Source organism: Panthera uncia, chromosome B4 (assembly GCF_023721935.1).
Source record: "Panthera uncia isolate 11264 chromosome B4, Puncia_PCG_1.0, whole genome shotgun sequence".
Taxonomy (NCBI): domain Eukaryota; kingdom Metazoa; phylum Chordata; class Mammalia; order Carnivora; family Felidae; genus Panthera; species Panthera uncia.
The window spans coordinates 24667354-24682223 of record NC_064809.1 but is presented as its reverse complement, the minus strand read 5'-3'; the positions used below and the strand labels follow the sequence as shown (position 1 = coordinate 24682223).

The 14870-nt window shown below is 37.4% G+C and overlaps 1 protein-coding gene across 1 annotated transcript in view; it reads left to right on the top strand.

Moving 5' to 3' along the window:
- The window catches only part of MKX (mohawk homeobox), a 65108-nt gene extending 57508 nt beyond the window's left edge, over positions 1–7600 (top strand). The window contains exons 5-6 of the mRNA XM_049626953.1: positions 4926–4959; positions 5065–7600. Of these exons, the coding sequence (XP_049482910.1) occupies positions 4926–4959; positions 5065–5251 (221 nt within the window). The 3' untranslated portion in view covers positions 5252–7600. The remainder of the gene's footprint in view (positions 1–4925; positions 4960–5064) is intronic.
- The last annotated feature ends 7270 nt before the right edge of the window (positions 7601–14870 follow it).

The following is a 14870-nucleotide window of genomic DNA, read 5'->3' as shown; positions in this document are numbered from 1 at the left end:
GAGAGAGAGACACACACAGAATCCGAAGCAGGCTCCAGGCTCCCAGGTGACAGCACAGAGCCCGACGCGACGCGGGGCTGGGACTCACCAACTGCGAGATCATGACCCAAGCTGAAGTCGGATGCTCAACCGACCGAACCACCCAGGTTCCCCATCAATGCTAATTTTAAAAGCAAAGAAGCATAGAGTCACAGTGGAACCAATCTGTAGGTGTGTGTGTGGTCCTGCCTGGATCTAGTAGTATGTGGGGGAAGTAGAGATAGAGACCATGGAAAGTGGGAGCAGGGAGCCCCAAGGATCGCTCCGTCCATTTGGTGTAAGGTCCTGCAGATTTTGAGCCATCGGTAGTTTGTAATCTTCAGAGAGGTCTTCCGTCTGCCCAGTTCGCCAGGGTCGCGTTCTTTACTTCAGTTGTTCCAAGTATGTAAATCACTCCAGAAACTGATCTGGCGTCCCGGGGGCTCTCAGGACGTCCAAGATCAGAAACACATCAAACCCTGGCTGTCCACACCTGCTGTTCGCAGTAATAGCCCCAAAACGGACACAGTGTGAAAGAACACAGTTGTCAAGCATCTGGAGCTCTGACTGTCTCCATTTTAAGTTAGGGAAATACATAAAGCATGATTTTTAGATTATTTATTTTTTTTAATCCTTATATTCTTTATTTACACTTCAGTGGTGTGAGTTACTACTTCACATTTGCAGAATTTTTGAAACATTCCTAACTTTAGGGCTTATTGATTACATTTGGAAAAAAATCTCAGAGAAACAGACTTGGCCATATTTTTGTCTCTTTTTATGACTATAACTCTTTACTTCAGGAATATATATCAGAACTAATACGTTTCTAAATTGCACTTATCAAAATTGAGTGGACACTTTGCCCACAGAGCTCGGTGCTTACACATCTCGAATTGCAATAGAAGTGGTTTTCAATATAATTGTTTCTCTACGTAACTTTATAAGGAAACACATGTCCAAACTGAGGATAGCCCCACTTTAAGTTTTAACATGGTTTGGGTTTTACGGCATCCAAGATTTTCCTAACTACGCACCTCTTTTTTTCTTTCCTTTTCTTTTTTGGTCTTAAAACACGCTCTTTTGGCTGGTTCAATAAGTTGTTCCTGCCAACCAGTTGCTTTTATGGTAATTGACAGCGTAGCTGATTTTTGGAACCTTACAATCTAAAAAGGCGTTTTAGCCCAGACTTTGGAGAGGCCGAGCCAAGCTACTTGCAGAGTGAGAGATACAGCTGAGCTGAATGTGGGGCAGTCAGACCCTAAGTCTGTGCATGTTAATTAACAGCAGTGAAACGTCTGCTCTGGCTCAGACTTCAGATTTCTCTCTTTTCAGCAGCATTACAGAATCCTTCTCCTGTCAGATTGTTCCTCGATGCCACTGCTGGAGGCGAGCCTGTGAGACCACCTGTCTGTAGTGACAGAAGTGGCATGAGCCCCCTGAGCCCTGGTGATGGGTCAGTAGACCCACTGCTCTTAACTATTGGCTGAAAAGACACAAAATACTTGAATCAGATAAGAGCTAGCATAAGAAAAAAATCTTCACGTTTAATACAGTTATTGAATATAACGAGTGGATTGTAAATTTTCTGAGTTCCCCTCAAATGATATCAGTTCTCTAAAATAGCTGGGGTATCTCCCCAGATTTCATCTCCACATGAGGAATAGAAAAACAGTCTCCCCAAACTACCAGATCTTGATTGTCCTACAAAAGCTTTCCTACAAAAGCACAAATGTTTCAGAGTAAAAGGACCCCTGTTTGCTATCTTCCTGTTGCTGGTTCTTCTGGGAACTAGAACACCCAGCTCTGAAGGAGGTGGCTCTTGGATGCATAACATCCTAGTGACAGCAGGCAACTCACCAATAACAGCAACAGGAAAAGCATGTCCTCCTAATACCAATTTATGTTTAAACCAAAAGCACCCTGGACACAGAGACTCCTCCCCCACCAAAAAAAAAAAAAAAAAAAAAAGTAGTGGTCACCTCTTTCTTGTTGGTTTGAAATGTTTGACATTGAGTTTTGTTACACACTGCTTTAGCATTGCTATTGATAGAAAAGCAAAATGTTTTCTTCTGTTCATTACTTTTTAATGAAGACTTTTCTACTGTTGATGGGGAAAAACCTAAATCCATACCTAATGACATTAAACATACCCATCTGCCTGAGAAATAAAATACAGGATGCGTTCTTTTGAATACAGGCGAGCATATTGTTGAAATTTGTGAAACTAATTAAGAATACCCAAACAGACATTGGAATCTATGTTTTACACTTCAAAGGTATTTTCATAGGCACCAAACTGTAAAACACATACACCCCAAGAGTAAGCAGAGTTTTATAATTTCACAGTTGGCTGTAGTAAACTTGTTTCTCAGTGGAATGAGTTCAGGGAGGCAGCCCCAGGGAGTGCCAGCAGTATCCAGCCATAAATGGGGCTGCAGGACATACAAGTTCACTCTTCATCTTAAATGCAAGCTCTCCATGGACCTTAACAGTGAATTACATGTTCCCCTTTCACGTGCAGGCTCCTCCACTCATTTAGGGCATTTCTGGGTTCTGTAACCCATTACATATTTGATAGCCCCAGGCTTCCTTCTTGTCATCTATGCAGCAATCACTCTCGGGTTGACCATTCAGGTAGGGAATCTGACTCTGGTCCCCTTTGAATCTGTGAGACTGCTTTGTTTGTAAGCCAGAGCATCAGTTACATGGTCTTTTCTAAATTATGTTTTGTTATTTCCCTAATGTTATTTAAGCTTCATGGAACTTATTCTGCTTTTGCCAAGTCTTTCCATTGAATAAATATCTCCATAACCTATTGCTTCACTTTGGCAACAGAATTGTTGCAATTTGTGGGCAAAATTGAGCAAAGGCCTAGATATTTTTTTTTTTTTCCTCTGTAAAATATCCAATGTTGCTGGCTTCCCTCCTCCTAAACAAAGGCCTTGACTTGTTCTCTGTTTTAGTAGTGCCTTGTCTCTGTCATTCCTGAGTAAAGATTTACAGATAATAGTATGAAACAAAGAATGACTTAGCGGACATAACAGAGACATACTGTGCACATAGAAAGTCACTAATACTAAATAAGCTAAGACACAAAGTGTTTAGAATAGTGCCTAGCACATAGAAAGTGACCTGTAAACTAAGATTATTGGAGTTCCATGAATTAAAACTTGTCATTCTTTGCCTCCAATTACATAAGTAATTTTATAATTCAAAATATCAAAAGCAGCAGAAATATAGCTAACCATCCAGGGCAACCTAGTAGGGACCAGTAGATCCAGATGGAGACCATCCATCTGCTCACAGACCCAGCTATGTCCCCAAAGGATAAGTGAAAGATCAAAGAAAGAGACTAATGTTTGTTGTTCTGTTTGGGGCCAGACACATAACATCTCATTTATTCTTCATAACAACCTTGTCATTTATGTTTTTGTTTTGTTTACTTGCCTTCTTTCTTTTTTAACTTCCTGGGTCTCTAGCAAGGGTTATGCAAAAGAGCTCACAGCGACCTGAGGCCTGACTCAGGATGCACTAACAGGCTTTCCCAATTCTTTTTCCTTCCTAAAGGACATAGGAGTTCAGCTGCCTCATCTCCATGGACATTTAATCATTTTCTGTTGACCATATCTTCCTTGGTGAATTTTATCCTGGTCACACTGTATTATGATTATGTTGATGCTCTTATTCTCAAGTCCCATGACTCTCTTAGAGCCCAAATCTGGAAATTATGCTGTCTGACCCAACTAGCCTTGAGCATTGCAGAGAAAAAAAAAAAAATACCTTTTGAGCTGGGGGAGGTAAAACAAAGGGAGAGGACTGCAGGCAGCAAAAGACAGCTTTCCAAAGGCCATAGAAACAGAAGAAGGCCTTGAGCACACATTGTGTTTTTCATGTTTCCTGTGTGGGGCAAAGTGCCTCATTCTGTAGCTATTGTTGTTGATGATGATGGTGGTGGTGGTGACTTAACCTAGTTTTGGAGACTCATAGGCTGATGGGGAGTTTCAATTCTACTCTTTTGTCCCCACTTCCCATGCCATGCTAGCGGACCCTCTTTACCTTCTGAACATCTTTCCCTCCAGCATGTCTATTTTTTGTGTTCCCAATACCATATTCTTTTAGCCTGAGAGCTACGTAGGGAGATTTAATCAAGATCAAGAGGCCATTTCGTCCTTCTTGATAACGATGTTTGCATTGGTAGACATTAGTGCCTGAGAGAGGGAGGGAATCTACACCAATAGAGAGAGTGCATAAGCAAAGCTCACACCCTAATGCTCATTTCCTACAGTAAGAGGGTTTCCTTTGCAGCTTGAAGACTGATGTCTGTTTACTCTAACATGCCAGAAGTCCAGTGCTGCTGCCAGTGTTGAATCTGTCACTCTGGCTAGCTAGTCAGAGGGAACTATTTGCCAGTCCTTTTTCTGAGATGAAGGTTTGAGTCCCATGAAATCACAGAGGCACTCTAAAGATCTTCTAGGAACTCCCTTATTTTATAGTTGAGGAAACTGCATCCCAGACTGTGGGGGCATCATAGTCTATCCAAAGGTAGACAGCGGGTGAGTGAGGGAGTGAGACCAGAACCTGGCCCAGGAAGAGCTAGTGTTCCTGTCCCTGTGCTGTCTTCCTCCTCATGAAAAGGCCCAATTTTTCAGCATACATTAACATCAGATTTTTGTTTACTTATGAAAGCTATTTTTAATTCTTTATTACCTCTTCTCATCCTGCTTCTTTGCAAAGAGATTTCTTTTGTATCTTAATCTAAACTACTTTTTCTTTGTAAAAAAAATTAATTAATTTCAACCAGATTTCCTGATGAATCTCTATGCCGGTAAATTAATGATGCAGCTCCTGAGGTTAAAAAAGAAAGAAAAAAAGAAAAGTAATTGAATTTTTGCTTGTCTTTACAGACGCTCTGGAAAATGGATCCAATAAGGGTGACAGGTGAGAAATATGTTTTTATTTGCCATTTATGCGTTTCGCTGATGGCATTTTCTGTGTATGCTGCAATGAGTTTGATCATTTTCTTTCTTTTTTGCTTAAATCCAGTGCAGCCAATAGGAAGGGACCAAGCAAGGACGATACATACTGGAAGGAGATTAATGCAGCGATGGCCTTAACCAATCTTGCACAGGGCAAAGATACACTGCAGGGAACAACCAGCTGCATCATCCAGAAGTCATCACATATAGCAGAAGTAAAGACGGTCAAAGTGCCACTGGTTCAGCCATTTTAAGGGTTTGTCACTTTTCAGACCTACGGCTGCTCTTCCTGTCAGTGTTTTCCCATCAACCCTCATCTTAAGAGCCGAAGCAAAAGTGAAAATGACTCCCTCTCAAACCTCTTCTTGTTTTTAATTATCCTAAATATATCATTTAGTTGCTTCTATAAGAGACATATAAATTATGAAAACCTCACTTTAATCAAAAGTAGTAACTTATTTTATGTTACTCAAACTATGCATAAAGTGTCTGCATTGCCATTACAGTAAGTGCCTTGCTTCCCCCCAAAATAAGCAACAACGTGGGCACAGCAGAGCTGCTGTGCCTCAAATGACAACGCCACAATGCTTGTTAGTCCGTGTGTGTCCTTCCAGATGGGCCTAACCATTTCAGGACAGAAACCAGAACTGCTGAAAGCCCTCAAAATGTTTTCAGTAATTCACATGTTAAAACTTGGAAATCTACACAGCCCAAATGAGATGTTCCTTTAAAAAACAAAAAACTGCTGCAGTATTTAAAATTGTTCAGCATGCTTTTCAGAGTGACAGTGAGAATTTCATGCATGTATCTTGCCTGCCTATCTGACACACTACAAAGGTCCAAAATGAAAGGAGCGGCAATCACGTAATATGTTTATTTAAGAAGAATCCCAGTGAATCCATTGTGATCTGGAAAACTTTTTCCAAGCACTGCTGGGAAACACCACAGTGCCCTTTAGAAGTAATTTGGATTTTCTCTTTCTTAAGTTTTGCATAAGTGTTTTAAAATTTTATTACGTAAGTTACTCAGAATTTTCCCGTGCAGAACTAAACCTGTAGTTTAGTTTTAACACATAATCCTGTTTGCATTAGAGGTCAGTGCTTTTTGTGATGGAAACTTTTTCATATGGAATGGCTGAAAACCTTTTATTTGGTTCATTTCAAATTATAATTGCTGATGGACAATTTATATTGCAACGAGAACAAGACAATGAAAGAAATGTATCTCTATGTGAATATACATATACAGACATAAAATTGATTTTTAAATTTAAAACATATGGAAAACAAAACATTGACAGTCTTTGAATTTGCCAAGTAGGACATTTAAGTAAAAATTAAGTGAAATCATGCATTAAAAGAAAGAACATTTCGTTTCTAAATTAGACTATCACTGAGTGAGAATAATCAATATCAAGAAAGAAGAATATAGGTTTCAATCAAACAATAATATTCTAATCAGCTTGGGGAGACTTGAAACTTGAATAAACACCAGAGATGCCAAATATAACAGAGTATATGTGCTACAGAGAAGTAAAAAAGGATTTGACTCTTTTATGGTGGGATGTTTTTTCTGGGTATGTAATCTATTTTGTAATTTTTTTTTAACTGGAAAGCATTTTTGTGAGTGTGAATGAGAGCCAATAGTGCAGCCGTGTGGTGATATTTTTCCTTATTTTGCAAAACGCTTTTAAAACCAAAGGCTGCTCTAGTTGATACATGGACAATATCATTCTTGATATAAATTGTAGGACACTTTTTCATGTAACATAGCATTTGGGGATTGGGTTTATTTAGTGTAATGAAGATAATTTGATATAAAAATATTTTGTATATATATATTTTTACTTTGTTTTCTAAATTGCTGTTTGCAGTAACAGTAAGTGCAAAGCAAGATATGTTAAGTTATGACTGTATGATCGGATGAAGTATGAGTTCTTTTGGTTTACATCCTTAAGTAGTTACGGATCCATGATAAAAACTTTGGAATCTTTATAAATTAATTTGTCAAAATGTGATCATGTCAGAGAAAACTAAGGACAAGTACTTCACTCTTTTTCATACTATTATAAGTTATTCTGGTATTAAATATTTTAATAAAATTGATTTTGTTTTGACATATTTCAGTTAGATGAATGGATGCTGGTTGTTTTTTGTTTGAATTAGTCATAATTCACTTTTGCCATCTTTTTAAAAAGAATCAGCAGATTTGCTCTATGATATAAAATATGGATGACAAGCCAATATAGGAGAGCTTTCACATGATTTTTTCTTTTAATACCAAAGCTTGGAATCTGGCCTATAAACACATCAAGAAGCTTTTATAATTAGGACATCCTTGGCAATATCTCCATTTGCAATTACTTTTAATTTATTTTTTCTCTTGCTGCTTTAACATTTTCTGGAAATTAAAGCCTCCCCTCCCAAATCCTTTAAAAGAATCCTGAACAATGCTGAGCCAGCAGCTAAGAATCTAACTCATAATTTATGTTGTAGAGAAATAGAATTACCTCTATTCTTTGTTTTGCCATATGTAATCATTTTAATAAAATTAATAACTGCCAGGAGTTCTTGACAGATTGAAAATAAAAGTTAATTTCTAGACCTCAATGATCATATGAATTTTGTTTTCCTTTGAGAGTTGACCAGGTGGAGAAAGAACAGAAGGGTCCATTATATGTTGTAACTCTCTTCAGGTTGGTAAGGGATATGATATGGGAGTACTGCATTTGTATTAGGTTTGACTTTCATCACCTTAGACCACCAACCCACCTTTTAAGAGCCGAGGAAAAGAGAGTATGATGCTGTTAAAATACATAACTTCAAAATGAACATTTTCACTAAATACCTTCTTTCAATAGCTATGACAATAAGCATTATTACCATGTGCTATGTATGTACTGGAGACAATCTTGACTTTGAAGCTAGACAGATCTATGTTTGAATCTCAGCTCTTCCCACTCGCTACTATAAGATCCAGATTCAGTCACTTCTGGGCTTGGGTTTCTTCATCTGCAAAGTGAGAAGAATGAGTCATACCTTGATTTGCTACAAGGTTTAGAGATCATATAGGATATATAAAGTGCCTACCACAGTGCCTGGTATTAAAAGGTGCTTAATAAATGGAAAGTGTTATCATGTAATTATAATTCCTCTATATAAGGTTTGAATGCAAGTAGAAATACACATGGAATATGAGAAAAGGATAGTTTAGTGAAGAGCCTTGGGAAAGGAAAGCTATCTGACACGAAAGACTGCTGTGAGGTAATAATAGTTGGGGTTCCTGGGTGATTCAATCGCCTAAGCATCCCACTCTTGGCTTCGGCTCAGGTCATGATCTCATGGTTCGTGAGATCAAGCCCCGCATGAGGCTCTGTGCTGAGAACATGGAGCCTTCTTGGGACTCTCTGTCTCTCCTTCTTCCTCTGCCCCTCCCCCAACATGTACATGCACTCTTTCCCTGAAAAATATAAATAAACATTTGAAGTACTAATAGTTGGGATCAGAGTTGGGAACACCTTCAAGAAAGATCGTTTTATTATCATTACTTTGAACTTCATGGAGAAAAGCACAAAGTAGAACAAAGGTAGGAAAGAACAGACATACCAATAGAAAACAGCATGTGCGAGAGCTTCCTTCGTCCATATCAACTAGAGTTGCTTTTCCCTGTATTCATCCTGCCTGATCTTCTTCAAGATGACTAAGAACTCAAGCTGCGGTCTGTGTTCTCTGCTTGCTCCAAGTAGCAGTGTTTAACAAACAGTGGCAACAGCCATGGTCTGCTTTTAAACTCCTCCAGCTCAACAGCATAACATCATGCAAATAAACACAGAGAATAAGCAAGCCTCCCAGACTCTTCTGTCTGGGGCAGCTTAGGTCGGCCATGCCTTGGAAAGCAGTGTGGGGTGTTGGTAAGAACTTGGACTGGCATAACCTGTCTTTGCCTCTTCGCTGCTTAGTGACTTTGGGGAATAAGCATAAGCCTTGTATACCCAGTGTTTGCATCTATAAGATTTGATCTATGAAATTTACCTACTCCAAAGATCTGTTGTGAGGATTAAGTAAGACAGGGGATATAAAAGCACTTTGCAAACTGCATGTACTGTACAACTGGTAATGATTATTAATGTGTTCCAGATGACTCAGAAAGGCCTAATATCCCGTAAGGTTTGGCAGTATAAACTGTGGCGTCCATGAAGCATGTAGGACCCCCAGATTTTGTCCAATTCATACTGTGGTATACCATCTTTGGGCCTTCCTGAACAGTCTTCTGGTCCTATACTTCTTTATAACAATTATGGTCAGAATAAGGTGAACGATTGTCACACTGCAGGGACAGAATCCTGACTATTCAGACACATCTTAGAAATGGACTAAAAATTTGGTTTGAGAAGTGTATGCATTGCCCATAATAAACTCTTTTTTTTTTAAGGTGAGCAAAACGAATTTCTGAGTTTGGACAAACAAGCTGATGTGCTTTTTACATCTTTACACAGATGACTCCGTGGAAATTCATGCAAAGATTGCCTCAGTAAGTCTTCTGAAACAAACTGCAGCCCAAAGCCAGTTTCTGGAATTTGATCTGCAGTGAGTCTCATTCTGACTTATATTCACAACTTTTAAATAAAATTTAAAATTTGAAATCATGTTTTGAAAAAGTACAAATGTAACTTATGCTAGTTGTAGAAACATGTAAGCAGTGTAGAAGGGCATAAGATAAAAAACTCCATACCCTATCTCCCCATGACCCCAATCCCACACCCCAAAGATAACCATGGTTAACAATGTCTTGTGTGTATTTTCGGAAACTCGATGCATACACAAACTTGTACTTTTTCATCTTGCACTTCTTACTATATTCATATTGTTCTGCAATATTTTTTTCCATTCCATCGTGTGTGGGTGTGTGTGTGTGTGTGTAGAGTTCATTATTTTAAATGAATGTGTAGAATTTTATTTTGTATCTAATATAATTTGCTTAGCAAATACCTCCTGGGCGGACTTTTGGGTTATTTCCATTTTTTAGTTATTATAAACTAGTGCTATTCACAGTGCTATTTCACACTGAGATAAGGAGCTTGCCCCAAATATAAACCAACATACTTCAAGAAAAACTTCTATGAAAAAAAATGTCACCTGAACTCACAGTACTCTTAGTTGATGTATATTCCGATCCCTTATCTCCTCGCAGACTAATAACCAACAACTGGTGAATTGTCATCATCATATAGACTATACTTCAACACCACTGTTATAAATACTGATGCAGCAAACATTCTGGTGCATATGTATCTTCAGCCACTCATTCCATCTGTGGAATAAATACTTAGAAGTGTAATTAATGGGTCAAATGATAGTTACATTAATTTTTTTGATGGATGCTGCCAAATCACCATGTCGAACTTCTAGCGGTTTACACTTTTGACAGTAGGATGTGTCTGTTTTTCCTCAACTTGTTCAAAACCTTGATTTTTATTAAACTTTTCAATACTTGACAGTGTGGTAGACAAAAGTGATATTTTATCATTGTTTTAACTGGTACTTTTTCAAGATGAATGGCACATATAAGCTTACTGGCTATTGGTATTTGTTTTCAATGAACAGCTTATTCATGTCTTTCTATTTTTGTTGGCTTCTTTTTCCTTCTTTTTTGTCATCCATTTGTTAGTGATTTGTACGTTATTTGCATATTTAAAAATTCAGTACCTTGTCTATAATATATAGTGTATATTTTCCAAGATTGCTTTTTATAAATATTTTTTACTTTGTGTAATGTTCTTAAATTCAGAAACTTAAATATCATCTGTGCATATACATAGGATGTGTAGGAGGGCACTGCATATATTTGGTTACCAGAGAAGCAGTGTAGTATTCCAAACACAAACCCTGGAGCTAGACTTCTGATATTCAAATCTTATCTCTTCTGCTTACTAGTTCTATAATCTTGGACAAGACACTTAACCTATCTAGCCTCTGTTTCCTTATCTGTAACATACGGACCATAAAAATGATTACTTAGTAGAGTTGTGAGGATTAAATTAGCTATTATATATAAAGCACTTGCAATCATAGTACCTCACACTTAGTTCCAAGATCATACAAAAATTCATCCATCTTTTCTGCTGTTAGTATTATGGTTTACTTTTGTATGTTTAAACCTTATATCCATTGGCAATTTATTTTGGCATAAAAAAATGATCTAGGCACCCCTGTCAAAACAAAATCTTTATTTATAAGCCTAACAAAATAATGTACAAGAACCATATGAAGAAAATGACAAAACTGATTAATGAAATTAAATAAGAACTAAATAAATGGAGAGATAGTCCATGTTAATAGATGGAAAGACTCAATACTGCTGAGATGTAAGTTCTTCCCAGCTTGATCTATAGATTCAATGTAATCCCACTCAAAATCCCAGCAAGCTATATTGTGGATATCAACAAAATGACTCTAAAGTTTATATGGAGAGGCAAAAGACCCAGAATAGCCAATATAACATTAAAGAACAGCAAAGGTGGAGGACTGACATTACCAGACTTTAAGATCTACTATAAAGCTAATAGTAATTAGCTTACTTAAATTAAATCACTTACCTAATTAGATTACTTAAACAGTAATCAAGGCAGCATGGTATGGGTGAAAAAATGTACAAATTAAATGATGAAACAGAATACAGAACCCAGAAATGGGCCCACACAACTATATACAACTTATATTTAACAAAGTAACAAAGGCAATAAAATGAAGAAGATAAAATGGTAAATTTCAAGAAGAATTTTTGAAAGAAAAGATAAAATTTAGAAAATGGTGCTGGAACAATTGGATACCCACATGCAAAAAATAATAAACCTAGGCACAGACTTTACATCTTTCACAAAAACTAATTCAAAATGTAGACCTAAATGTAAAATGCAAAACTATAAAAGTCCTAGAAGATAACATAAGAGAAAATCTAGCTGACCTTAGGGCTGACGATGACATTTTAGATACAACACCAAAGGCACAATAAATGAAACAATAAGTAAACTGAACTTCATTAAAATTAAAATCTTCTGAAAGACAATGCCAAGAGAATGAGCAGACAAGCTACAGACTGAAAAAAAAATTGCAAAAGACACATATGATAACTATGACTGATAAATATGACTTTTATCCAAAGTATACAATGAACTCCTAAAACTTAACAATAAGAAAGCCTGATTAGTTTTTAAATGGGCCAAGGACCTTTTCTGACAACTCATCAAAGATACCCACATGGCAAGTAAACATGGGAAAAGATGCTCCACATCATATGTCATCAGGAAGTTGAAATTAAAACAGCAATAGATACAACTATATACCTATTAGAATGGCCAAAGTCCAGAACGCCGACCATACTAAATGCTGGCAAGAGTATGGAACAGCAAGAAGTCCTCATTCATTGCTAGCATAAATGATATAGCCACTTTGGAAGACAGTTGGAAAGTTTCTTATAAAACTAGGCATACCGTATGAACCAGTAATCACACTCCTTGTTAGTTACCTAAAAGAGTTGGAAACTTAAGTCCACACAAAAACTTACACACAAAGATGAAGCTTTATTCATAATTGCCCAAACTTGGAAGCAACCAAAAATGTTCTTCAGAAGATGAATGAATAAATAACCTGTGGTATATCCAGACAGTAGAATGATTCAGTGCTAAAAAGCAATGAGCTATCAAGCCATGAAAAGACACAGAGGAACGTAGCCAAACTTTCACTTAGTAATATGTGAAATAGGGTACATACTGTATGATTCCAGCAATATAATATTCTAGAATAGGCAAAACTATGGAGATGGAAAAAAGATCAGTGGTTTTCAGGAGGTGGGGATGGGGAGGGGTGAGTAGGCAGTGCACAGAAGAGTTTTAGAGCATTTAATACACTCTGTGTGATACCATAATGATGGACACGTGTCATTACACATTTGTACAACCCATAGAATGTACAACACCAAGAGTGAACTGTAATGTAAACTATGGGCTTTCAGTGTGATGATGTGTCAATGTAGGTTCATCAATTGTAACAAATGTACTACTCTGGTGGAGGATGTTGAACATGAAAGATATGCATGTGTAGGGACATGGTGCATATGGGAAATCTCTGTACCTTTCCCCTCAATTTTGCTGTGAACTTAAAACTGCTTTAAAAAGATAAAGTCTAAATAAAAAGGTTTTACATTTTAAAAAGTGAACTAGGTATCTGGTTCTTCACCAAATACCCCCGCCCCCATCCCACAAAAGAAAACCTAGCTGGTGTCTCAAAACAATTTGCTAGATAATCCGCTAATCTAAATAGTTGCTTTTGAACTCTCTATTCAGTTTCTTATTATAGTAGTGAGTATAGAGTTCATTTTTATTATCCCTTCTCATAATTTTCCTGGTTTTTCCTCATCTTAACTTTTTTAATTTTAAGTTTATTAATTATTTTGAGAGAGAGAGAGAGAGAGAGAGAGAGAGAGAGAGCGCATGAGTAGTGGAGAGGCAGAGAGAGAAGGAAAGAGAGAATCCCAAGCAGGCTCCATGCTGTTAGCACAGAGCCTGATGTGGGGCTCAGTCTCACAAACTGTGAGATCATGACCTGAGCCAAAATCAAGAGTTCGACACTGAACCTACTGAGCCACCTAGGTGCCCCTCCTCATCTTAACTTTTAAAGATAAACATGATAAATTATTTTATCAAATCCCCACTCTTCCCAGAATTGTGTGGATTATGGATTGCATGAATATATAGGGCAATTGACACTTTGCAATATTGAGTTTTATTGTCTAATTTTCTTCTTTCATTTGATCCTCAACAGTTTTATTTTTCTTCATGTATCTTAATTTTTATTCATTGGTATTTATTTTTGTATTACATTGTGAATGTGATTTTTCCATTTTTTATTATCTTAATTATCATTTGTCTATAGGCAAACTATTGATATTTAAATATTGAGGGTTTTTTTAGCTAGCCATCTCACCTAGTCTTTATTTTTTTTTCCCATGAAATTTCTTTTTTTTTTAATTTTATTTTATTTTTTTAATTTATTTTTCAATATATAAAATTTATTGTCAAATTGGTTTCCATACAACACCCAGTGCTCATCCCAAAAGGTGCCCTCCTCAATACCTATCACCCACCCTGCCCTCCCTCCCACCCCCCATCAGCCCTCAGTTTGTTCTCAGTTTTTAAGAGTCTCTTATGCTTTGGCTCTCTCCCACTCTAACCTCTTTTTTTTTTTTTCTTCCCCTCCTCCATGGGTTTCTGTTAAGTTTCTCAGGATCCACATAAGAGTGAAAACATATGGTATCTGTCTTTCTCTGTATGGCTTATTTCACTTAGCATCACACTCTCCAGTTCCATCCACATTGCTACAAAGGGCCATATTTCGTTCTTTCTCATTGCCATGTAGTACTCCATTGTGTATATAAACCACAATTTCTTTATCCATTCATCAGTTGATGGACATTTAGGCTCTTTCCATAATTTGGCTATTGTTGAGAGTGCTGCTCTAAACATTGGGATACAAGTGCCCCTATGCATCAGTACTCCTGTATCCCTTGGGTAAATTCCTAGCAGTGCTATTGCTGGGTCATAGGGTAGGTCTATTTTTAATTTTCTGAGGAACCTCCACACTGCTTTCCAGAGTGGCTGCACCAATTTGCATTCCCACCAACAGCGCAAGAGGGTTCCCGTTTCTCCACATCCTCTCCAGCATCTATGGTCTCCTGATTTGTTCATTTTGGCTACTCTGACTGGCGTGAGGTGATATCTGAGTGTGGTTTTGATTTGTATTTCCCTGATGAGGAGCGACGTTGAGCATCTTTTCATGTGCCTGTTGGCCATCCGGATGTCTTCTTTAGAGAAGTGTC